General features: G+C 36.0%; 1 protein-coding gene across 2 annotated transcripts in view; it reads right to left on the bottom strand.

Moving 5' to 3' along the window:
- cntnap5a (contactin associated protein family member 5a) overlaps window positions 1-27,272 on the bottom strand; it is a 128,724-nt gene that overhangs the window by 35,761 nt on the left and 65,691 nt on the right. For both annotated transcript variants that reach the window (XM_058391658.1, XM_058391659.1), the window contains exons 4-9: window positions 21,707-21,854; window positions 12,852-13,055; window positions 11,847-12,031; window positions 9,276-9,419; window positions 7,804-8,077; window positions 6,260-6,403 (exon numbers count right to left, since the gene is read on the bottom strand). In XM_058391658.1, coding sequence (XP_058247641.1) covers window positions 6,260-6,403; window positions 7,804-8,077; window positions 9,276-9,419; window positions 11,847-12,031; window positions 12,852-13,055; window positions 21,707-21,854 — 1,099 coding nt within the window. The remainder of the gene's footprint in view (window positions 1-6,259; window positions 6,404-7,803; window positions 8,078-9,275; window positions 9,420-11,846; window positions 12,032-12,851; window positions 13,056-21,706; window positions 21,855-27,272) is intronic.

The following is a 27,272-nucleotide window of genomic DNA, read 5'->3' as shown; positions in this document are numbered from 1 at the left end:
GTAGTTCTTTCCTATAAATAATAATAATAATAATAATAATAATAATAATAATAATAATAATAATAATAATAATAATAAATTATTAAATTAATAAATTAATAAATTAATAAATTATTAAATTAATAAATTAATAAATTATTAAATTAATAAATTAATAAATTAATAAAAGATTTTCTCATTATCACCACACCCTCTCCTAATTTTAATCCAAATATGAATACAGATATAAATGCTTGGATCACCAAAGAGAAATTTGTATGCACATGGATGAAGCCTAAGATTCAATTCAAGAAAAAAAAGCACTATGCACAAAACAGACCAACCTCTAAAACATAATCAGAGAAGCTTAATATATTCAAGAAGACTGCACACTAGAAATGAAACATCTGCTTTATATAACAGTATGCATCACCCCACAAAGTCCAGTTATTTTCTCAAAAAAAAAAAAAGTGATGTCAAAGGACACACTTTCAATGACAAGGTTTTTTTATCACCAAAGGCAGAGAGTTTGAAAAGGGGCCTGAAGTAGGTCATGTGTGTCAAGCTGAAACAACCCACTGTCTCATCACATATCCCAAGGCAGTTTCACACCAATTCACACGTCCGGATTAGGCTGTCCTGACGTCACAGGTGCGAATCACACATAGAGATATAAATGCCGGGGAATTTTCCCACCATCAGTTGGTCCAATCGCTTTGACTTCTCACTAGTTTGCATTTTAATGACCTGATTAGCTGAATAACTTTGTAACCTTCATAAGCGGTCAGTTTTGCATTAAAGAAATATCAGTACATCAGCACATCAATCAATTCATCTCCAGAATGTCAGTCTCGGTATCAGATGCCTCCGAAACTACATGATTCTTGTGCTTTCTTTTCGCTCATGTTGCATCTCTGTAAGCAGAAAGTCCTGTATCAACGTTTATATGAATGACCTGATAATCCGTTCCTGAAATAATCCCTTGAAGAAAGCCGCGATGGCTCTGAGCATCTGAGCGTTTTAAAATCTCAGATAAGCAAAGACAGCTATTCTCATTCTTTACCAAAACTGAAGGCTATAGTGTAGTATTGGATGTCTTTTACAAAGCATTTCTGATTAATTTGATTGACTCTGTAAAATATTCATTGCCTTTGTTGAACATAAAGGACATTTCATGTCAATTTAAAGAGCTTTTTATGATTGCTAGTGGGTTATGGAGGGTTATAGTAAATGTTTGCTCTACCAGACATGGCCTATACTGTGGTACTTACACCCTTTATTACTGACTGCAACACTGGGACTTTAAAGCTAATCATGGACTGATATATGCAGCTAGTAGAACTGAACAATTCAATTCAATTTTATTTGTATAGCACTTTTAACAATGGACTAGCAGGGTTAAGCCCTCCCCCTGTTTCAAGGAAAATATAACATATAAATCCAATGCTCAATGACATTTACAACATTTGGCAGATGCCCTTATTTAGAGTGATTTACATTTATCTCATTTATACCTTATAATCAACAGCTAAGGGTTAAGGGCCTTGTTCAGGGGCCCAGCAGTGTCAACTCGAACCTGGGATTCAACACCCTCCCAATCAGTAACAACACCTTAACCACTGTGCTACCACATCCACAAAAAATCCTATTTTATGGCATTTGGAAGAGTGACTTCCAGAGTGATTTTTATCACATTTTACACAACTCAGCAATTGAGGGTTAAAGGCCTTGCTCAGGGGCCCAGCGGTGGTAGCTTGGTGGTCCTGGCATTCGAACTTGCAACCTTCCATAAACTTCGATCAGGGATATACACTGACCAGGCATAACATTATGACCACCCGCCTAATATTCTCTTAGTCCCCCTTTTTCTGTCAAAACAGCCCTGACCCCTCATGCACTGTGTATTCTGACACCTTTCTATCAGAACCAGCATTAACTTCTTCAGCAATTTGAGCAACAGTATTGGATCAGACCACATAGGCCAGTCTTCGCTCCCCACGTGCATCGACGAGCATTGGCCGGCCATGACCCTGTCGATGGATCAATGAAACATACTTAACATGCCATGAACTGAGCAGTGACTGACAATGTGCACATGAAATACAACAGCAGGTTTTAATAAACATGGAAAGTTTCTCAATTTTTAAGAATGCCTTCTACCTTTTGTGTCCCCCACCTCACCCTTCAGACTACTAAATAGTATCTTTCCTCACTGAGCTAAGGCAGGAATTTCTATAGCTAAAGTATATGACCAGAATTCTTGTCTCTTAATTGTTTAAGAGAAGTCTAGGTTGCCTTGCCATCCTTTTTACGTTTTACGTAACATAATAAAAGTAATCACTAAGCTGTATGCTCTGTCTGTTTCAAATTTAGAAAACAACTTGCTTGAGTTTTGTTTTCAGGGTGTATTATCACTGCATTTTTAATGACATTTCATGCCATTGATGTCATTTTGTACGCTGCTGTGAAGTATGGGCTGTATGCTTTAGGTGATATGGTATTGTATGATATGTATGCTGTCTATCGCGTGTTGCAGGTTGAGGGGTGAAGTAGTTCATGTTTTTCGATTGTGTTCATTTTGTGTTTTTTTCTATTTGGGAAAATAATAAAAATATTTTTACAAAAAAATACTTTGTTTTGAACAAAAATTAGTTCTGATTTGTACTCCTTTTTTTCAACTGAGTTCAATTCAACTGATTTGTATGGCACTTTTAACAAACATTGTCTCAAAGCAGCTTTACAGAAGTATAGAAGTATATAAAAATAATTATAAACTTTAAAGTCAAGTTACTATTTATCTCTAACATTTTCCCCTCATGATTTTGTCCATTAAGGCTTTAGATACGTTCCTACACTTCAATATTTAATATCAGTTCCATGTCAATGAGTTACTCTAACGCCTTCAATGTCTTAATGAATTAAATATACACTAATAGCATTTTTTACAATACATTAAAACAGTAAACTGCAATAACAATGTCTCTTTTTTTTAAAAGCACACCTTCACTAATTCATTCTCTAGGCCTGTAGGTAATTACACCTAAAACCATGAGCTTAGAATAACAGCTTGAATGGTGAAAATGGTGTTATATTGTTTCAGCGTTTTAACACCTGACATTTCCATAGACTTAAGTGAACAGCCTTCAGGGGTCCCATTTAATATGTGGGACCCCAGGGAATTGTCGGAGTATCTTGCGTGTATGCCTCTGTGTTTTAGATTTAAGGAAAGTGTATTAATAGTGCTGTGCGTGATATTACACCTCGGTTGGGAAAGCCATGCTTTTTGTAAAAGAATAAATAAATAAATAATTAAGCAAGTGGCACATGTAAACCAGACCTGAGATTAATAATAATAATAATAATAATAATAATAATAATAATAATAATAATAATAATAATAATAATAATAATAATAATAAATAATTTGCTCAGTCTGAGTAGAGAGTCAGGGAGCAATTTGCATCTTGAATAAATTGTTTATTATTAAGTAATAAGTAGTTTATTCATTAACGACAGTTTCTTTAAACTATTAAACATTAGTAAATACATTAATTAAGCAATCTAGAAGAGATTTTCCAGTAAACTCATATCTGGTATTTTTCATTTTCTTAATTAGAAACACAAACAGAAAGTCTCATCATTTTGAAATATTTAAAAGAAAAAGTAAACATTCAATAACTTCAATTCAATAAAGATTTAATATTCAAGATTCTGCGCAATTTCTAAGGCTCTATATAAATCTAAGCAAATGTATGATACTGATAACTGCTTTGTACAAAAGCTCCAATTTTCCTCATGTCTAATCTCTTTCTTTTGAAGCATGTGATCAGAAGATGCGCTGACGGATTTGATCTGGAATCAAAAGGATCATAAGGTTTTGTACAAGCATGGAGTCTGTGACAGCTCGAGCGCACGCTGCTATTAAAGCAAAAGAAAAGACGACAAACCGAATAGTAAGAAACATAAAATAAAATAATAAAATTTAAAAAATCACCTTTTTTCAACTTTTCAGTTTTTCTTTTTTAGTAAAGAAAATTGTTGAATTAAATTAGAAATGGATGCAAAATAAAAGTTTTCAGACTGTCGGACCCCATTGTGTGTATATATAAACAAAAATATATAATATTCGTTAACTGATCATTAATTAATATTTAATTTACAATCAGCTAACTACATATTACATGTTTATAAAGAGTTAATTAACAAAAAACTGATTTTGAAAGTCCCTAAGACCCTGGATGAAATCTCAAATTCCGATTATTTCTAATAATCCTAATAATTCTAATAATTCTAATAATTACTAGACCTTCTAGAAATGATCAGATGAATCCATCAGTATTTTATTATTGGGGAAAAAAATAATAATATTGAGATTTTTCTTTGCCAGTGCAATTTATATAGTCATAACTAAGTAATAGTTATATTGCTAAGTAATAGTTAACTAAACAAGTAATAGCTAAGTGGCAATATTATAATAATATATGTAATATTAGTAATATGTAATGTATATATGTAATATTAGTAATAGGTAACTAACTAATAGCTAAGTGACAGTTGGCTATTATTAAGTAAACAAGAAATGGTGAAGTAATAGTTAACTAAATGTTAAGCAATAGTTAACTAATTGTCAAGTAATAGCTAAGTGCAGGTATAATAGTTCACTTATAATAGTTAAATATTAGTTAACTAATTGCTAAATAATAGCCTGACAGTATGACTGACAGCATACGTTTCAGAACGTTCCATTAGAAATCTAAACCCCAGAGTAGAGCATCATGAGATGTTATGGAGAACATTTGATATTTGATAAGATTGAGGTTTCATGGAACAAATATTACTCTATTAACAAAAAAAAAAAAATAAATATTACAAACTTATCCTAAAAATATTCCCATTCCTCTTTAAAAGGGTTACAGCTGATGCTGATGATGATGATGATGTCTTGTGGCTCTTACTATCAAATGCTTTATGGCGCTGTTGACCTTTCTCTCTATTTTCCTCTGGATTTCTGTAATTTTTCATAGAACACTGCAGCTGTGATATTTAATGCCCCCACTGTATTGCATTAGTGCTGTATCACTGCCGCAGTTTTACTGTCCCACACTGCAGAATTCTGCAACATCTGATAACTGTGTCATGTAATAACACTACTAGTTAATGAAAGTGTTACATCTTATTGGTCGTTTACACGGTAGAGACTACAGCATATGCTAACAAGAAAACTAGTAGTTTGGAATTTTTTATAGTTTTCAGATTTATATTTCCTACCACTCGTGTGATTAATAATGAATTTATCCAATGAATCCTGGATAAAGTTTAGGTTAGAACTGGGGAAAAAAGATTGAGAAATTATATTGTAACCTATAACATGGGTTACACAACATTTATGTACTAAATAATCTTCATTAATAATGTCCAAGGATTATTATTACTTAGTTGTCACCTAATGATTAGTTAACAATTACTTAATGATTAGTTAGCTATTACTTAGCAAATAGTTAATTACTGCTTAACCATTGATTAGCAATTATATAACTATTACTTAGCAATTAGTTCAGTAATATTTAAGTGAATAATTATACCTATACTTACCTGTTAATTAACAATTCATTAATTATTATTTAACCATTGCTTAAGAATTAGTTAACTATTACTTAGCTATTTCTTGTTTAGTTTACTACTCCGTAATAATAAACAATCACATAGCTTGAACTTTTATAACTATTCTTAACAAATAGTTAACTGTTACTAAGTGATTATTAGTTATTACTTTGTGATTAATTTATTATCACTTAACTATTTCTTAGTGATTAGTTAACTATTACTTAGCAATTAATTAACGATTACTTCCTCATGTATCGCCTCCTCCTTATGAAAGCTTAAACGATACACTAAATGGTTGCTCTGTTTTGAACCTTACAGTAAAGTGTCACCTAATATAAATCTAATTTTTCTTCAATAATCAAAAAATGAAGGAAAAAGTGAATATAATGCAATGTGCATTGACAAAACAATAACACACCAAATAGCCTGGGAGCAAAGAGCCAACAATCACAAACATTTCTCCAAAACTAATGGATTTTACTCATTTCTTGCGTATCGATCGGTGTGATTTGGAGCTGAGAATTCTCCCATGACATGCCTTAAAAGGAGCATTTAAAATGTAAAGTTATCAATAAATGAAAGCTGGGACAGTTGGAAGTACAGACAGTGCTGCCGAGTCCATTAGCAAGATTGGTTATATAAAGCCAGTCCAAAAAAGCACAGAGTTTTCTCTTACCCCCAAAGTAGTAGCTGTCCCTTGGTTCCAGGAAGTCGTCTAGCTGAATGGTGGAAGCTGGCTCGTTATCCAGCGTCATGATGACTTGCAGACCTCTGGTGCTGAGACTCACCGAGTGCCAGAGACCGTCGTTCACCCTTTGCCCTGTGAAGACCATATCCATCTTTACTACCTTAAAGAAGTCTGATGTGTATCACACAATCAGATAAATGCAATAAAAACATCCAGCGGCTTTACAGCAGAGCCACAAGATGAAAAATACCCCTGTAAAGAAATGTGTGCAATATGATTTAATTAAATACGGCCATTACACACGAAGGGCGCACGAGCTGTGTGTGGCCGCTGTGTGTTCACGGTCCCCTCTGTGCCAGCCATCTGCTTTGAGCTCAAATTTGATCACTCGTTTGGGCCTTTAGTTAGACCATACTGCCTTTTCCTGTTGACCGTAATTACAGAGCCCTGCATTTTGGTCAAAATTCACACGACAGCACAAAAAAAAAAAAAAAAAAAATGATGAGCTCCAGAAATGGCAACAGATGGAGAGGTTATTTTTAATTATTTCTTCTTTTTTAAAAAAAATAAAGCTCTATGCTTCATTGCTGGGTTAAAATATGCAGCTGTCTGTCTGTCTGTCTGTCTGTCTGTGTGCATGCGACAGGCTAATCCTGTTTGGTTAGGCTGCCATGACCATACATTTTGCACATTCATCTTAGGATGAGGCTGAAAAAAAAAATGCAATGCTGCCTGGCTTTGTGAACTGACTGATAAGCATAAGGCACGTGATTTTGCTCTTTTTTTTTTGCATGCCATTAAAGCAAAGCAGTGCATGATGGCACTCACAGAGATTTAGGTAGTGTTTGAGAAGAAGTTCTGAAATTAAAAAGGGTATTTATACTCCTGATCCTTGCGCAAGTATGACTGGCAAGGCCGGGAGAGGGTTTTTTTTTTCAATTAGGCCGCCTCAGAGCCGGGGTGTGTGAGGTTAAGAGGAGCACGGGCTCTGTTTAATCTCAGCGATGGTTTCGGTGTCAGTCGGTAGATTGTTTAATATTAAAATCCCCCCACGTTTGAACGTGTTCAGCCTCCACAAAGCCAATGTCAACCAAAGTGATGGGCAATTTGCATTATTCTAATAAGCAAACCAGCAAGTGCTAAATTTGATCTTGTTTCATGTAATTTGAGGCTCTTTATTCTGCCTTAAAGGGGGGAGAAAAATATTTTGTTGAAACAGAAGGCGAACTGTTCTGTTCAGTTTACTGCTTAGTAATAAATATGATTCGGCAGTAATACAAATTATAAGCTGATTATAAAACTCCCTTATATTCACATCAATCAATTGTCTGCAGTATAATTAATTTTTATGGAAACAGACAATAAATGTTTTTTTTCCTGTGTTGTTCGGGAAAGATGTGTAAGAGTATAAATAAGAGACTTATATAGTAAAATATACTGTATATTAAACTCTGTATATTAGGAAAGATTTGAAAATAAATCTATAACAGATGAATTCAATTATTGTAATATTAATGAAGTTTCTTGCGTACCAGTGGACACTTCCAGTGTTTTGAGGTCTGAGGCGTGGTGCATGAGGCGAAGGCGGCCACTGCTAATGCGCAGTAACAGGTAGCGCTGCTCCGGATCCGAAGCCAGTCGACTGGACAGCAGCAGGCCGTCGGGATTCCAGGTTCGGAACTGCAGGCGGACCGAAAGCCCATCCGGAGAGGGAGCGGGAGCTGGAAAGGACAGGAAGCTGCTGCTGGAGCTCAGGAAGGTAACGGCCACCAGCTGCGGCTCCGAGCATGAAAAGGTCACATTTCCCTGAAGCAGAAACAGAGCCAAGTCGCATGTCAGATTACACGCCAACGGGGAATGGCAAAAGGACACCAGGGCCCAAAGTCAGTCTTATTTCTCTCCATGAATAATTTTACTGACAGTTTCTTGAAAGCTGCTTTCAGGTATGTTTAGAATTTTGCTCATAGGAAAAAAAAAAATTAAGAAATTAAAATCTCAGCTCAAGGACTCTTGATTTCTTTCTTGACAATGAGAAAAAATGTCTTATAGACTTTTTTTTAATCATGGCAATTATTTGTATTTCTACTATACTATTGTCTGTTCTAAGCTTTCCAGTCATAGTTATGGAGGACAAAATGATGCAAAATAAATGGCGGAGTTTTTTTACAAGGTTGCCAGTTAGTGTCTATTTGAAACATTTCTAACGGATGTCAAGTGTTATGTTTCTGAGTAGAAATACGGTTGTTTACCAATAAAAAACAGCTTTTTATAGAAATAAATCCAGTTATTTCATGACTAAACACTCTGCCCAAAATGTACTAGTTAGCCTATTTGGTAGAGTGAAACTACAAGAAATCCTTCACAGAAGCCTGTTGAGATTATCATAAGAGCTGGAGGAGAAAAAGAAAGAGTGAAAGAAAGAGGACTGGGTTGAGTCAGAAGTATGGAACCACAACGGAGAGCAGGTGGTCTGGATAAATGTCAGTGGCACATCCGCAGGACACAAGCTCACGTAAGCGTGAAAAGGTTACCGGTACCTCATTGATCCCAGATCAGTGAACTACAACCTCGAAGGACCTGCTTGCCTCACGAGATCTGCCAATTTGACCACCTTTATACTCTCTCTCTCCCTCCTTCTGTCTCTCTCTTTATGTTAGAAAAAGACTTAACTAGCTTGTTAGTTTAATCGCGAAGTCAAGGGGAAGAGTTTAGACGTCCTCTTGATTGACAGTGGAGGGTAATTACTGTATGAACATAACTGTGAACAAGTTATCGTTATAGTGAGGGTTAAATTTACACCAAAGAAAGTAAATGGGTTCAAGACTTTTTAGACATCGCTCAAAAAACGGGAGCAATTTACTTAATGAGAAGAATCCTTCCCTTTTCTTTGTAATTGTTAGTTGCCATGGCAAAAATGAAATCTGATGATAAAAAATTACACTGCCGTTTTTAGTTTTACGCTTTCAGCTACAAGGAATCACAAGCTTAGGACATGCAGTCTTACCACGGTGTATATCTGAGGCTTGCGTCGCTTGGCGAGGTCGATGATGTTCACGCCATTGTAGTAAAGATTCTCCACACAGCCATGAAAGTTGCGTCTAAGGAACGTTCCGGGTTTTCCCGGTAGTGGGATCCCACCGAAGCTGAGCTTTGAGGATAGTTCAAAAAGAAGCTAAAGTTAGCCAGATTTTATTTGAACCTCTCTGTAGCACACAGGGGTGGTGGTAGCTCGAGTGGCTAAAGCTCTGGGTTGTTTATCGGAAAATCAGGGTTCAAGCAGCAGCACTGCCAAGTTGCCACTTTTGGCCCTTGAGTAAGGCCCTTAATCCCCCCTTGCTCCAGGGCGCTGCATCATGGCTGACCCTGTGCTCTGACCCCAACCCCTAAGGATGGTATATGTGAAGAAATAATTTTATTGTCCAGTAACGTGTATGTGACAAATAAAAGCTACTCAACAGTGTCTGTGTTTTAAAGTTCATCTTTTTTCCTTACATAGAGCTGGGAGAAAAGTTTTGCACCAATCCGATTTTAAAAATAAAAATTTGAATTCTAAAGCATAAAGAGAACCCAGACCTCATAAAAGTGAAAGAGACAATATGTTGCAGAAGTTTTGCTGTGACTCTCTCAATCTCCAGTGTTTACAAATCATGAAAAATAGAAATAGAATCTAAAAAAAAATCGACTACAACTTGCCAAGCAACCTGGCAGAGCTAAAAGAGCTACACCAAGAACATCTGTGGCTTTTGCTACAGGAGTCTGATTCTTACAACTAAAGCAACAGAAGGCAAAAGCACATGATGATCAAATATTTTTCACATGTTTCTCCTTCGCATTGTGGTTCCCATGGCAACAAGCATAATGTGCTTTTGTTTTGGGTTCTCCTTTGGCCTTGTCTTCACCTCTTTGTTGTCCCCCTGTGTTCGTCTGTTTTGTTTTATTCCTATTTGGATACCAGCTATTTCCTTTTTTTTCCAGCCGCCTAATCATGGATACGTGTATTCTAGCCTGAGATTTAGTTTTCCATGTATCCTGCATTTTGTTTCTTACTGTAGAGTACAGTACAGTGATACAGTGATGATGCTGCAATAAAATGTCATTTGTACATTCAGTGGATATTGTGATATCTTTTTATTGATTTCAATCATTTCAAACTGACTGACTGAGCTAATTTGGTAATAATTTTTTGTCTATCTATCTATCTATCTATCTATCTATCTATCTATCTATCTATCTATCTATCTATCTATCTATCTATCTATCTATCTATCTATCTATCTATTCATTTATTCATTTATTCATTTATTTACTCATTCATTTATATTTGTTTTTACATTTTTTTACCACTTCAATTTTCAGAAATTAAATATACTATTATTGAACCTATTTTTAAGGCAGCACTACTATATTGCTGTATTTATTTATTTATTTATTTATTTATTTATTTATTTATTTATTTATTTATTCAGTCAGTGATTCATTTACTTATTTGTTTATTTATTTACTTATATATTTATTTTTGTGTTAATATTTTTTAATTTTTTTAATAGTTCTTAATTTTAAATGTATTATTAACCCTATTTTTCAAAGCAGCACCACTATATTGCTGTTTTTATTTATTTATTTTTATTTATTTTTTTATTCATTCATTCATTAATTTATTTGTTTGTTTGTTTATTTACTAATTTATTTATTTTAGTGTTAATGTTTTTAATTTTTTTAATAGTTCTTAATTTATTTTAAATGTATTACTGACCCTATTTTTAAAGTAGCACTACTATATTACAGTATTTATCATGATTGCCTTTAAGAGTGGTCTAATAACAAAAAATGTCAACTAAACATCATTTAATATTTTTATCACAATGTGAATACTAGTCCACAACCTGCAAGTACTTTTTGTTTTGTTTGACGGTTATGTCGAATTGTTGCTGTTCTTTCGGCTGCTCCCTGTTCATGGTCGCCACAGCATATCATCTGGTCCATACACTTGATTTGGCACAAGTTTCACGCCGGATGCTTTTCCTGACGCAACCCTCCTGTTTTATCCGGGCTTGAGACTGGCACTGAGAGTTAACACTTCAGTGGCTGGGTTAGCTCCCTGCCCGGGAATTGAACCAAGGTCATGGCAATGCGAGCGCGGGATCATTAGTTCATATTGAATTAATAGTAATAATTTGATATTACTTCTTGTATGATTTTGAAACTGTTATGTTTTCATGTCTCAGGTAAACCAAGTACAGGGTAATAGTTGTTTTTTACTCCATAAATGAGGAAAAACACTCTCTCTGCTCTTAATATTAATTAGGGATTAATAAACTGTTTATTATTGTAAGATTGGATGGACAATTTATATATTCTAAATAGATCTGTGGTTCAACATGTTATGGAGGGATTTTTTACGGTATAGAATGTTAAATATACATTTGAAACATTTCTTTAGCACTTAATTGGAACTATTCATCTCATCTACAGATAACATTCTGACAACTACAAAAGAGTCTCTTGTTCTTTTTTTTGGCAACAGGAGTGGCTTCAAATCTACCATGAAAAGAAGGAAAAGGTCAAAGAAAGCTACCTCGTAGTCAACCTCCAGAGAGTCTCCGTCCCCTTTGGTCCTGAAGTGCTGTGTGTGTCGGTCCAAGGTGAAGTTGACCTGCTTGTTAAAGCGTTCGATGAGCACTGAATGCCAGTGCTGGTCATCGAGCAGACTACCCAGTGTGACCACCATACGGCCGCTGCTTGACCTGACCCGGGTATCATCTGGCACAGAGAGAAGAGGTAGTGGAAGAAACAGTGCGTCACAGGGTCAGATTTTCCCCCATACAATGTGGAAGGTACAGTGAGAGGATAAGTGTCAACAAGCCCGAGGTCGAACCTAGAGGATTTGACGAGTGCTTACATAAATAAAGTTGCTCTATAGAGGAATAATATTCCATAAATTTTACACAGGGCGCTCATGGAAGCTACATGAAACCATATTGTGGCTGCGACTCATTTTTAGCCAACATTTAATTAAATGAGAATATTTATTAAGACATAAGGTAACATTCACACTTTTTTCCCCAGCCAAGAGTAATGAGACACGCATCACTCTCCATCCACCGCTAATTGCAGCTTTTCCTCAAAAATAGCAGATGCATTATCTCGTTTGAGAGCTGCAAATCTATATTTGCTGTCTAAATTTCACAACAGTATTGACACAGTATGAAAGCTGAGACTTTATTTGATTGAGGGAAAAACTGGGAAAACACCAAAACAGAACAGAATCGAGTTTTTGACCTAAAAAAATGTTTTTTATGCAATTAGGCTATTTTTTACAATCCCCAAATGAAACCTGAAATCTACAGCAATGTTCTGTGTGTACAGGATTTACACATGGGTTGCCAGATTGTCATAAACTGGACCCTAATTCTATAATGTTAATTATTAAACAACATGATAAATCATGATTTGGGATTTTTTTTTAAAATAACGAAATAGAAGAGTTCTTAATGAAACTAGAGTAGGATGATGATGTTCATAATGATGATGAACATGATGAGTTTCTCTGATTTTCAGTAGTTTATGAGCTGCTCATTACCGAGGTTGAGGTGTAAAGCCAGTCTTCCTCGGTGGAGCTCCAGCGTGATATAATCTCCTCGCTGTCCCTCCCCGTGCAGCAGGACGCCCTCCGTTTGTCGGCTCTTAAAGCGCAGAGAGATCACGTCCTTCACTGTGCTCATGGACTTCTGGTTAAACCGGTAGAGTAGAGAGCTTCTGCCATCAAAATCCGCCACATAAGATTCTTTAGTGGAGACGAAACATACAAAGAGAAAAAGACGCTTTCAGTCAGTCATACGGTTTGAAACATTGCATGCATTTTTTCAAAGACTTTTTGTTTTTACTCTAGCTCTACACTGTGAAACATGAACTGTTATATGAACTTATTTCTCCTCTTTAACTCTTCAATTGCCATGATGAGTTTTGGATCTTGTTCTTGATCTAAAGTTTATAAGTTTTCAAAAATGAAAAAATAATATATTGTCTTGAGTTACAACAAAGCCTTATGTTGGGTTTATTCACATTTTTAAGGCAGCAGATAAACTTTACTTTCTAAGTTTAACCATCTTGAAATATTTTTAATAAATGTATGTACTATAAATAAACCCTCTGAGGGTTTTCTTTCCGGATCATTCGGTACACGTTGATTAACAATGCAAGCAAATTTTCCAAAATTTCGTTTGGTCTAGTGACTGAGTATCTATATATAATGTATAATTGGTCATCATAAATTATAGTTTCTTATAGAATCAATTGTTGGGTTGTTTGTTATAGAATCACTTTCAGCTCTAATCAAGCTACAAATACACAAATATATGACACATTGATGGTTGCTGAAATATAATATAAAAATATAATAACAAATTATATGTATATTCTACATTTCTTTACTTTTCCTAAACTCTAAAGTCTCCACTTCAAATTATGAAGCAGAATGTAAGACAGTCGTTCATCACAGACATTTGTGTTAATCCAGGACTGGGTTCAATTATTATAAATTTTTATTTGATTTTAAGAGTTCATTAAGGTCCCAGTTGTTCCAAGTCTCCATGTTCATGACTTCTACACTTCTGTGTGAAGGCAAAAAGCTCTGATCATTAATTTAAAAATTGCTATATTTTCCCCAAAGTGCGGACACCAAGCTCCTCCTATAGCCTTTGTATAAATTACAACTTTGACTACTTTACTATTATGTGGAAGAGAATGCTATCGGGGATAAATAATGCAAACACCAAACATGTACCTGCCTTTATCCTGAAGGGCAGATGAAAAAAACAAAGAAAGAGACTCTGAAAAGAAGCATAAGAGTTAACTTTGAACTTCCCTTTGAACATGTTGAAGTTCAAAAGCGGCTTAAGTCACGGCCTATCAAAGACCTCAGAGAGTGTGAAAGTGCAAGGAGATTTTTTTTTGTCCGGACTTTCAGTACAGCACTTCGGCAAGGAGAAAGAAAAGAAGAAGAGATAATTGGGTAATCGTCATTATGCATGTGTGTTTATTCTTGATTTTTTCTGTGGCGTGTTTTTGCTGAGCAGCACCCAAGACACAGGGATCCTCACATGGATCGAAACTGCTCAGCATGAGCTAGATATCAATTTTTCCTAACAAGCTACAGCCCAGATTAAGTCAAACAAGGGAAGTCGCTGTCGAAAGCAGGAAGAGCATGAGGAATTCTAACCCACTGCTACAGGAAGTGACATTCTTCTAGTGCTTGGAAGCAACTCAAGGTGACACCTGTCACACTGATTTTGGCCTGTTTTTGGCCATGTGAGGATGTCAGGATCACAAAACCCCAGCATTCGGCCACAATTTTCTGTTCTTTCTGAATAAAAACAGAAATATATCCATTTTTAAAAATAGTTAAAATGACAGATCTGGAGATCTAGGGTGTGTTGGGGATAAATATTATATATATATATATATATATATATATATATATATATATATATATATATATATATATATATATATATATATATATATATACACTATATTGCCAAAAGTATTCGCTCACCCATCCAAATAATCAGAATCAGGTGTTCTTCCATGGCCACAGGTGTATAAAATCAAGCACCTAGGCATGCAGACTGTTTTTACAAACATTTGTGAAAGAATGGGTCGCTCTCAGGAGCTCAGTGAATTCCAGCGTGGAACTGTGATAGGATGCCGCCTGTGCAACAAATCCAGTCGTGAAATTTCCTCGCTCCTAAATATTCCACAGTCAACTGTCAGCTGTATTATAAGAACGTGGAAGTGTTTGGGAACAACAGCAACTCAGCCACGAAGTGGTAGGCCACGTAAACTGACGGAGCGGGGTCAGCGGATGCTGAGGCGCATAGTGCGAAGAGGTCGCCAACTTTCTGCAGAGTCAATCGCTACAGACCACCAAACTTCATGTGGCCTTCAGATTAGCTCAAGAACAGTGCGCAGAGAGCTTCATGGAATGGGTTTCCATGGCCGAGCAGCTGCATCCAAGCCATACATCACCAAGTGCAATGCAAAGCGTCGGATGCAGAGATGTAAAGCACGCCGCCACTGGACTCTAGAGCAGTGGAGACGTGTTCTCTGGAGTGACGAATCGCGCTTCTCCATCTGGCAATCTGATGGACGAGTCTGGGTTTGGCGGTTGCCAGGAGAACGTTACTTGTCTGACTGCATTGTGCCAAGTGTAAAGTTTGGTGGAGGTGGGATTATGGTGTGGGGTTGTTTTTCAGGAGCTGGGCTTGGCCCCTTAGTTCCAGTGAAAGGAACTCTGAATGCTTCAGCATACCAAGACATTTTGGACAATTCCATGCTCCCAACTTTGTGGGAACAGTTTGGAGCTGGCCCCTTCCTCTTCCAACATGACTGTGCTCCAGTGCACAAAGCAAGGTCCATAAAGACATGGATGACAGAGAATGGTGTGGATGAACTTGACTGGCCTGCACAGAGTCCTGACCTCAACCCGATAGAACACCTTTGGGATGAATAGTGGAGACTGAGAGCCAGGCCTTCTCGTCCAACATCAGTGTGTGACCTCACAAATGTGCTTCTGGAAGAATGGTCAAAAATTCCCATAAACACACTCCTAAACCTTGTGGACAGCCTTCCCAGAAGAGTTGAAGCTGTTATAGCTGCAAAGGGTGGACCGACGTCATATTGAACCCTATGGATTAGGAATGGGATGTCACTTAAGTTCATATGCGAGTCAAGGCAGGTGAGCGAATACTTTTGGCAATATAGTATATATATATATATATATATATATATATATATATATATATATATATATATATATATATATATATATATGTTATATAAAACTTCACAACTCGCAAAACTTCAAGTTATTATCACTGTTAAAACGTTAACCTGTTAATGGATGAATTTCGTATGAATTTAGAATGCAGGAATTTAGATTCTGTCTAAATATTATTTATTAAAAAGCAAATAGATTTTCCATGAGTTAAAAAATGTGAAATAAATAAAAATAAAATGGTGTGTCTGAAATAACACACAAAAAACAAATCATTTAATGTCCACAGTCTAATGTAAATAAATAAATATATAAATAAATAAATAAATAAATAAATAAATAAATAAATAACAATATAATCAATTATCTATTTTTTTATTTTTTTATTTATTTTAAATAAATTCTCATTTCTAAACATAGAAAAGTTTACACAGTTTAGGGCTGTTACATAAAACACAGAAGAGGCTAATCTTTTAAAAAATAACCCTAGTTTAAGAGATCAGTTTAAGAGAGTTTGCAAGCAAGACATTTTATATTTACATTTTTTCCTATTAATATTTTTTGCTTTTATGTATAAAGTTTGTAAAGATTAAGAATGATAGATATAGAGCTAGGTAACTTTCATTTAAAAGAATCGTCTCAGTTAAATATTTTTAAAAACTATCCTTGACTGTCCATATGATTGGATAACGATGTGAAAGGGTTAATATTCCTTGTTTCTAGAGAATATATCTATTATATCCTATTATGAAGCCTAATTCAACAGGATTGGTCCTCACAGTTTATTATGGAAAATCCCACAAGAAATAATCCTAAAGTTTAGTTACAGCATTTTTATTTACAAACCCTTTCATGTAACACCTTTTGGCTGTGTCTGTCACAATTTTTACTTTTATTTTAAAAAATTCTCCTACAACTGTGTCTTACTTTACATGGGAAGAAAAACATTGAGCACATTTTGGTTGAGGTTTTATTGTGCTGGGTTTCTGCCTCCCTTGTTTTTATTGCGTGACTAATTAGAAATAAAAATGAATGACAGATTATGTTTGAAAAAGGTTTTTTCCCCCTCTTTGTTTTATCCGTTTAGTTTTTAATGAATAACTAATAATAGTTTCAAATTATTTAGTGATTCTCCAAATTCAAAGGTGACAAAATCAACAAATTACTATATATAACTATAACATCAACAACTACAACATCAAAAACAGCAAATACAACAGCAAATACAACAAAACAACAACTACTACTACTACAACTACAAATGCAACAAAAAGAACAACTACAAATGCAACAAAAACAACAAATACAACAAAAAAAACAACAAGAAATACTACAACAACAACAAATACAACAATTAAAACATCAACAACTGCTACACATACAATGAAAACAACAACTACTACAACAACAACTACACATACAATAGCAAAAACAACAAAAACAACTACTACTACTACTACAACAACTATGCCACAAAAAGAAAAAAATACAAATGCAACAAAATCAACAAATACAACAATTAAAACATCAACAACTACTACAAATTTAACAAAAACAACAAGTACTACAACAACAAAAACTACGAATACAACAGCAAATACAACAAAAACAACAACAAATACTACAATTACAAATACAAGGAGGTAAAGCAAGTCTACACCACACAAAACATTCTCAGTTTTATCTCAAAGATTTCTCTGGTCTCCATTAGTCTTGAAGTCATTCATGTTTTTGTCTTGCTACAGACCAAACCTACTTCTGCCATCTTTGGCTGTACGATTTTACATCTTTTGTGCTTTAACGCTTATTTTCAAGCGGATTTCATCTGTTCTTACATCAGTGTAACGTCCTTCAGGACGTCCTACACACTCAGTGTCATGAGTAACTAAGCCAGGAAATAAAATGTAGGTCAGCAGTATTCGGCTGATAGGACAAAAGAAATTCAATGCTGTTTTAATGGTGTCTAGTGCCATTTTAGTGATTTGCTATCTCAAAAATAAATAAATAAAACTAAAAAAAGAAAGCAAGACAGTTAGCCCTGCTGTCTGATTCACTGCCTTTTTTATACAAAAAATATTATGCATGATTTTCATTAGTGACACTATAAAAGGTTTTTGATTGATCATTTAAAAAATAGATTTTTATTTTATTAAACAAGTATATTTTTATCATGAGCTAAATAAATTAGACATGTAGAAGATCTAGAATTTTCTAACAAGCATTACTATTTCATGGTCAATAAAAAAATTGGCATACACATTTTTTTTAATCTAAATTTTTTAAAGACAATATGATTTCACAGCTGTTTCAGTATTCCAAAGTTTCTAAATATATAATGCAATGCATATCTAGTTAAACAGAAAGCACAGCGTTTCCTCAGCTCTTTAAGCCGAACGCAATTAAAATCCATAACAACAAAACACCTGAGAGTCTCATTTTCACTGACGGGAAAATGCTCACAGGTTTATACAACACTGGCCATATGTTCATTAAGCGTGTTTGTTTGGATGCACATATGCAGTACATTGTTTGCTCAACTGGTCACACCTACCAGCCCAAATGGTCACAAAAACAACAGTAATGAGAGATTCTTTTATTAAATATGAACCATTATATCATACTCAGAACAAGAGTTCCTGGAACAAGCAAGAACCCATAACGTACACAGGCATTAGGAGAAAGATGTTCCTAAAACGGCTAAACCCAGAACAATGCCTTGATGACCTTTCTTCAGAGACTGCTAGACAGTGATGTGATGTACATTAGCCCTGACAGCACAACACCTCACCGTGTATGGCATCTCTCTGGAATCTGATAAGCTAATTCTTGCTTTTCTAAAAGAGATGTTTTAGGATCCAAGGAAATTTCAGCATCTGAGTGGTAGGAACCTGGTTTAGGTTCTCTATATGACCAAAAATATGTGGACACCTGATCATCACACCCACTTGTGTTTGTTGAACATCCCATTCCATTGCTATTATAATCGAGTCTTCTGGAAAGGCTTTGCAGTAGATGTTGGGGCGTGGCTGTGGGATTTGGTGTTTATTTAGCTACATAAGCATTAAGTTAAGCAGCCTTTATTTTTCACATATACATTATTATAAGTATAACCCATCCTTGGAGGGTTGGGGTCATAGCACAGGGTCAAGCATCAGGGTCAATGGTGTGGTGCCCGTGGAGCATGGTTGGTTGGGGCCTTGCTCAAGGGCCCAATGGTGGCAGTTTAGCATTGCTAAAAGGCAGTTTAGCATTGCAGTTTAGCATTGCTAAAAAAATTGCTTGAGCCCTGATCTTTCAATCAGTTGGAAAATCGGTTGATTGGAAGATCAACCCTGATTTTCTAATCAACAACCTTCCAATCCAATCTTCCAAGCAACAACTCAGAGCCTTAACTACTTGAGCTACCACTTCCCCCAAAATTCACATATCGCAGCTTATTATCAAGCTGGGGTCAGAGTGCAAGGTCCAGATATGGTGCAGCACCCCTGGAGCAGGTGGAGCTCAATAGCGCAACGTTGACAGCTTGGTGGCTTGAACCCTGACCTTCTGATCAGTGACCCAGCACCTTGACTACCGTGAGCTACCAAGTCCCTACTTATTACATTAGTAAAATCAGACACTGATGTTGGAACAGTGAGAAGGTCTGAGGTTCAGTTGGTGTTCAGTAGGGCTGAGACAGAGTCAGGGCTCTGTGCAGGACACTCAAGCTCTTCCACTTACACACCATGTCTTCATGGTGCTCACAGTTTAGGAAAGGTATATATATATGGTTCACATACTTTTGGCCATTTAGTGTAGTGTACTGTTAAAGCAGCAATAAAAGTTGCTTTGCATTCATTGATGGCCAGATACCTCCAAGATGATGCCCTACCCAAATTTTGTGACTCAACTGACCATGCTACTCTCAATGAATGTGAGCCCACTAAGTTTCCCTTGTTCTATGGTAGTATTTAGACCAGACTATGTAAAATTCAGTACATCCGAACTTCAAGTGGGGCACCTTTCAGAGTAGTCCTATGGTGATTCCTGTTCCTCTTATCATTGTCTGGAACAAAACATCTAAAATATTTGCATAGCTATGGTATTACTGTATGATCCAGAATAATGACCAGGCCTCTGTTTCATATTGAACCAACTCTGTCTCAGAGAGAAAGTTCTGGGCAAAGATCACAAAAGATCTCAGCATCCACACAAACATGTGCCAGGAAGCATCTAGGTGGTTCTGACCACACCTGGATTTGTAGAACTTGCATTTGATTTGTGACTAATGTGTTCCAGATGGATGTGGCAATAGATCCTAAATGAGTTTCATCAGTGCATATGGTGTTTTTTAGAAATGGTGTGCTACTGCCAGCAATGTTATTACGACCAGTGAGTGAAGAAATCTTTGACTGCTGCATCATATTTTGAGTTCTTGGATTCACTTCCTGGTTGTTGCATCATAGTATACTTTATTTGTATTCTTTGGCTGCTAAAATAGTGCAATTTTTAAGTTTCTTTTTTAATTTATTTTTAAATAATGATCATTATTATTATACTTTATATTAAGTACTTAAGTTAAAATCTCCAATAATATCTAGCTATACAGTATGCTGAATTTTAAATCATCACTCCCATAAATATGATTCTCAATCTGAGAAACCACACGCCCTTAATCTATTCTTCTGACAGTCTTCTGACACAAAGAGCAGAAGAGAATAAAGAAAACAAACTGGTGTGTTTGAAAGTCGAATTCTGAAGTGAATAAGCAAGAAAGAATAAATATTAGACTGTAAAGCGGCTGTATACAACTTATAGCCGATTTATAATAAATAAAACTGAGGATTAATTCTGTCTGTTAATGTTTGCACATTAAACCAGGCCGGATATTTCAAATGTAATTCAACCGCAAAATAAAGTTTATTATTATTACAAACATAAAAGTACAAACATTGCTATAAACATAAAAGCATAAAACCCGTGTAAATAGTGCACAGAATTTTAAAGAGATTTATTTCTTCAGATATCATCGCTGTTTTAAAAAACTAATTAGCTTTTGAGTTTATTTATCGTCTGCATTTTATGCTGTTTTCTCCAAGCCTCATGCTAGTGTCATCAACCTGAACGGCCGACGGCTCCTTCTTAGTGAGTCACTAAAAACATTTATTCTGTTACTCTCTTTCATTGACTTTAGGATTTAAATTTCCTTTTTGTGTCCTTTTTTTAAGTATTGGGATTGGTTATTTTTGGGCCAAGCCTGGCAAGATCAGATTGCTGATTTTTTTTTTTTTTCTTTATTTTTTTCCTACAAATACAGAAGCACTAGCTCAGAGTTCTGACTTACTTATGTGAAAATAATACACGTAGGCATGCAGCCAATCACATTTTAAGTCAGGGTCAGAACCAATCTTGTTCTTATACTACCGTAATAGCTGTAAATCTAAAGCAAATCTCTAATCAGAGCAGATAAATTTGTATATCGCACAAAACCACAAATCAAAAACTCTTCCTCATGGAGAAACAATGCAAACAAAATAGCATGGTGGCTCAAAGCCTGGCAGGACAGCATGTCTATAATGTGATTAAAATGAATTCCATGCTATTCCATGTGAAGTGTGTGACTCCAAGTGCTGTTGCTGAATCTAGCAGTAAATCATATCTATCTCGTATCAGGTACTCACTGTATGTGCAGCCATAGACGTCGATCCTGAGCCCGATTCTGCCACTGGGGTTCCACTCAAGAGGGACAAATTTCAGAAAGCGGGTTCGAATGGGTTGACTGAGCTTGTGATAGACCGCAATGTCAGAATTTGTGTTCCCCACCAATCTCTGGGAAGAAAACATGAGAAAAAATAAGCAGATTATATATGGTTCGGTTGTAGAAGTCACATTATTTACTATGAATTTGTGTTGGGCGTAATGCCTCGGAAACAGACATCACTCTTAGTGTAGTGTAGTTTTTGTCTCATTTAGTGCTGGATTGTTTCCTGAACTTCTCTCAATCTGTCAGAAAATAAAATTCTTTTAACTTTACCCGAGTGCAGAGTGATTTTTTTAATATATGCTTTCATGCAGAACGTCTGATATGAAGCTCCCATGATAAATAACATGAGACCATATTATGGAACATGAGTGATGTTCCCACAGCACTGAGTGATGCGTTTGTTCATAAAGCAACTACTTTATCGGGCAATTAAAAAAAACAGATGTTCCTTGGGGTTCTATATGGAACTTTGGGGTTCTATACATGGTTATTGTAAAAAAGAAAGATTCTATATAGTACCCTTATCCGTAATGTCAAAGGGGTGCCATTACCTCTTGTTGTTTTGTCTCTATGTGGATACTCCTGTGAGAGGTTTTGAAATAATGTGTTTATGAATGACATGTTTTAAAAAAGTAAATAGTTGATTAAATTTGTGATTAAATAATTCAAATGGAAATGATGATACGGTTCAATAAGAGGGAGGAGTTTTGCAGTTATCAATAATATAGCATTTGCATATTGCATCGACATTTGAAGCATTTTAAATATACGAACCAATGAACCGAAGCGAATGCCAGCTAAGTTACGCATACGTCTGGGAGCCATTCAAAACTTGTTTGCGTCAGTGGAAAGCCAAGCGAAGCCAACAGAAGCGAGTTTACGAATGTAACAATTTTTTTCAGTCAGTGAAAGCTATTTCGAAAGAGTCAACCCACGATACCAACATTACCTTCGTCAGGCGTCCAAAAGCTAGGTGATTTTTCGGGTGTTTTTTTGTTGACAGATTGGTGGTGTGGGTGGTCTGTTCTATTTTTAACCCAAGCTTGGTGGCACGACTTCCTGTGAGGACCCTTGACATGGAATGCTTGGCTTGGGTCAGTTCTTTGTAAGCAGCCATACAGTTTACATACACTTCGTATTGGTAATATTGATCATATTTTTGGATGGCTGGAACGGATTATCTGCATTTACATTAATTCTTATGGGAAATTTTGTTTTGCAATACACAGTTTCGCCTTAAGTACTCGCCTCCAGAATTAATTAAATCTGTATGAGGAGTTTCCACTGTAATAATAATATATCTAACTGGGATTCAAACCCAATTTGGTTCTTTGCAATGAACCTTTCAAAATGGTTTCATATATTAGGCAAGTGATGTCACAGTTGCTCCATTCGGGTTTAAATGACTCGTTCATGCTTGTTTTTGGAAACAGTACCAAAATAATAACTGCTGGAAAAAAATAAATGAGTGCAGGTGGGTTTGGTTATCAAGATCAGATGAAACTGCTGAATGAATAATTAATGAATAAAATATACATGTACACTTATTACTAAAACTAACCCATCCCTTTGTCTCTTAGCTAATGTAATGAGCTTAAATATACATTTGGTATATTTATACCCTGTACGAAACTGTACTAGTGTGTTTTCATGCTTCACTGGTGTTTGTACCTTTCAAATGTACCTTTCAGCTCCATTATTTAGTGGGTCAGAGATTACAGCTCTAGAGTATTGGTCAGAAGGTTGTCTGTTCAAATCCTGAAATCTGCTCTAGTTAGTTCCTTATGCAATACCCAATAACCCCTGAACTGCTGTAACCTGTATGTTGCTTTGGAGAAAAGCATCAGCGAAATAGTCAAAAATACAAATACAATCTAAAGGTACCCGAGATACAACCTAGAGGATTGCCATTCCAGTGACACATAAAGAAATGAGTTAAACTGTAACCTTATCTTCTGAGCCCAAGGTGCACCATCTATTAAGGACATTTTCAAAATAAATGCCTCAACAGTTTTATATAGTTTCATCTGTTAATCCCTGTAATGCCTGGTGATTAGTGTTTGACTCACTTTACAAGAATACAAAAACAGATTAAGAAAAACCCACATGATTCACAGTGAATCACATTGAGTGTTAAGAACTTGAGAAAATGTCAACTTTTTTTGTCTCTCTCTCTCTCTCTCTCTCTCTCTCTCTCTCTCTCTCTCTCTCTCTCTCTCGCAGCCTGATGAGAAACTGTGACAAATAACTCATGCGTAATAATGCAGGAGAACAATATCGTGCAGCACACTCCTTCAGAAATCTGTTGTGCCACCTACATTGTTCTCATGCCAGCCAATTTTTTTTCCTTGTGTGTCCGTGTGCAATAATGTATTACGCACTCTGTAGACAAAACATCTATTTATTTATTTATTTTCAAAAAGCTCCCAATTAATTCATATAAGATTTTGGAAAATTCTATTACTCTAAAGATTAAAAAAAAAAAAACATATTGTGGAGAATATAAATCAAGTCATTACTGAATGCCAAACATCGTGTTTCGCATTTGTTAGCGTTTGAATGAAACATATGAGGTCATAAAATGAAATACAGAAGTAAGTATTAACTGAGTGCTGTGAATTTTGTCTCTTTTCTTTACCCGGCTGTAAATACAATTAAGTTCAAACCTAAGGGCTATATTGAGAGTTGAGCTATGCATGCAGAGAGAGGAGTTAATTACAAAATTGCACACATTAGTATTCAGACTTAAGTAGTGCTTGGACAGGGATTTGAACGAGTTTGCCTAAAACAGAGGAATGTCTGTGTTACTCTATATCAGCTCATGTGAGGATATGTGTTAAGTCCAGTGGTATAAAAGTATAATAGTTTCAATGAAATGTATGCTTTGGTCTGTAATTAAATGCAAAAAATAAAAATTAAATACATAAACCTGATACTATACATTTACCGTGGAACCTCAGCATACAAATGATATATACATATATACCACTGCCCAGTCTTCAGATTTGAACCCTATTGAAAACCTCTGGAATGTCATCAAGAGGAAGATGGATGGTCACAAACCATCAAGCAAAACTGAGCTGGTTGCTCAGCTGGTGGAGAGCATGGAGCCAAATCGCCTGCAAATCGGGGTTATTCCACCAAATACTGATTTCTTAATGTTATTTAGCCAAAGCATTAACACAATTTGTTTACCAATTATTTGCATTTTGTTTTATTTGAGTTATTAAAGCTCTGCAAATACTGCATGATCTTGGGTTAATTTGATGTGTTGTCATTTCCTTTAAATATACACTCTAAATAACAATAGTTATATTTTGAATTTAGCAGAAATATTGTCAGCAGTTCAACAAAAAAATGAACCAAAACTGTTCATCTCACCAATACATGCAACTGTAATAAAATAACATAAGAATTTTACAGTGGTATTTTTTTCCAGAGCTGTATATGTACCTGAACTGAATGCTGGCTAAGTTGCGAATATGTCCGGGAGCCGGTCAACACTTGTTTGTGTCAGTGAGAAGAAGTCAACAGAAGTAAGTTTTTGAATATTAAGATTTTTTTTTCAATCAGCAAAAGCTGTTTCAAAAGAGTCAACCCACGATACCAACGTTTGCCTTCAGCATGCCTTCAAAAGCTAGGTGATTTTTCAGGCATTTTTTTGTGGACAGATTGGTGGCGTGGGTGGTCTGTTCTATTTTTAGTCCAATCCTGGTGGCACGACTTCCTGTGAGGACCCTTGACATGGAATTCTTGGCTTGGGTCAGTTCTTTGTAAGCAGCCATACAGTTTACATACGCTTCGTATTGGTAATATTGGTAATATTTTTGGGTGGCTGGAACGGATTATCTGCATTTACATTATTTCTTATGGGAAAATTCATTTCGCAATACACATTTTCACCTTAAGAACTTGCCTCCAGAACCAATTCGTATGCCAAGGTTCCACTGTATATAAACCAGGAAATTAGGATACAAGAAGGACCTGTGCAACCTGACTCTGAAGACAATCAACTTTTCTTATGAAACTTGTCACCTCTGAATATGTCAGAGTGATTTGTGGAAAATCTGAACGGCTGCCTATATATTCTGTGCATATACACTGATCAAATTGCTTAAAAAGTTACTGCTTGTTCTGGTAGAAAAGAGTCAGAGCATCTCAGCTTGCTGCATTCAGGGTTATTCTGACCCCTGTACATCACCTGAAGTATCTAGAATGGGAATGTGAGCATCTGCCCTAGACCATCTTTTACGTCATGTGGACAGTCTGGTGGGTGTGCATTGCTTACTGCTAGAAAAAATGGCACCTGGATGCACTATCGGAAGCAGGCAAGTCAGTGATGCTCTGAATTGTGTGATGTTCTGCTTGAAAACCTTAGATCCTGGTACTTATGTTACTTTGACACATACCACCTACCTAAACATTGCCGCAGACCAAGTACACCCCTATCATGGCAACGATATTCCCTAATGGCAGTGTCCTCTTTCAGCAGGCCCTAATCTTGCTCCCTGCTACACGGCAAAAATTATTCACGAATGATTTCAGGAACATGATAAAGAGTTCCAGGTGTTGACATGGCATCCAAATTCCCCAGATCTCGATACCATCAAGCAACTGTGGGATGTGTCAGACAAACAAGTCCGATTCACATCAGCCCCACTTCGACCTTGTGAGCTACAGGACTGCTGCTAACGTCTTGGTGTCAGATACCACAGCACACCTTCAGAGGTCTTCAGGAATCCAGGCCTCGACAGGTCAAAGGTGGACCTATGCAATATTGGTTTTATTGGTTTTAATGTTACAGCTGATCGGTGTACTCTATACTGTATATTATGTTTCATGTTTACTATAACTGATGCAATGCTTTTGTGTAGACAGAAGAATAATTTTTTTTGGTAAAACACTGAGAACCCAGAGCCAAACTCGACATATTGGAGTGGGCTGCGCGTGCACAGAATAGACAACGAATGCTGTCAGTTGGCAGATTTTTTTACGCAATAATCCTGTCTGCGACTGTCAGACAAAGAGTGTTGGAGAAAAGGTGTGGAGTTTGTCACTCCACATCCATATGTGAAGAATAAAGTAAGATTTAATTGGATTCATTGGTGAGCCGTACTGATGAGCCGCAGACACCAGAGGATGAACACGGGGAAAAAAAGGAAAGAAATATAATTCTTTCAACATTTGTGTCAACATTTGTGTGTTAGCAATAAAAATGACATAATAGTATTTTTGTCACATGGCCAACTCAGGGGTTGGATGCAAGTTCAGGGTGAGTTTACTTCACAAAACAAGGTGCAGAAACAAAACAGTTCCAAAGGATGGGAAGTGCAAAAAACAGGAAATAAGGCAATCAGTCAATAAATAGGAACAGTCCAAAAATACCGGAACATTCAAAAGGAATGGAATACACAAACAAACTAGAAAACATGTAAATTCCAAAACCGTAAAATCCGGAAGAAAAACAGGGCTTTAGCAACGTC

The sequence above is a fragment of the Hemibagrus wyckioides genome, linkage group LG06, assembly GCF_019097595.1.
Source record: "Hemibagrus wyckioides isolate EC202008001 linkage group LG06, SWU_Hwy_1.0, whole genome shotgun sequence".
Classification (NCBI taxonomy): Eukaryota; Metazoa; Chordata; class Actinopteri; order Siluriformes; family Bagridae; genus Hemibagrus; species Hemibagrus wyckioides.
Note: the sequence above shows the minus strand (reverse complement) of the source record. Positions and strands in the feature narration are given on the sequence as shown.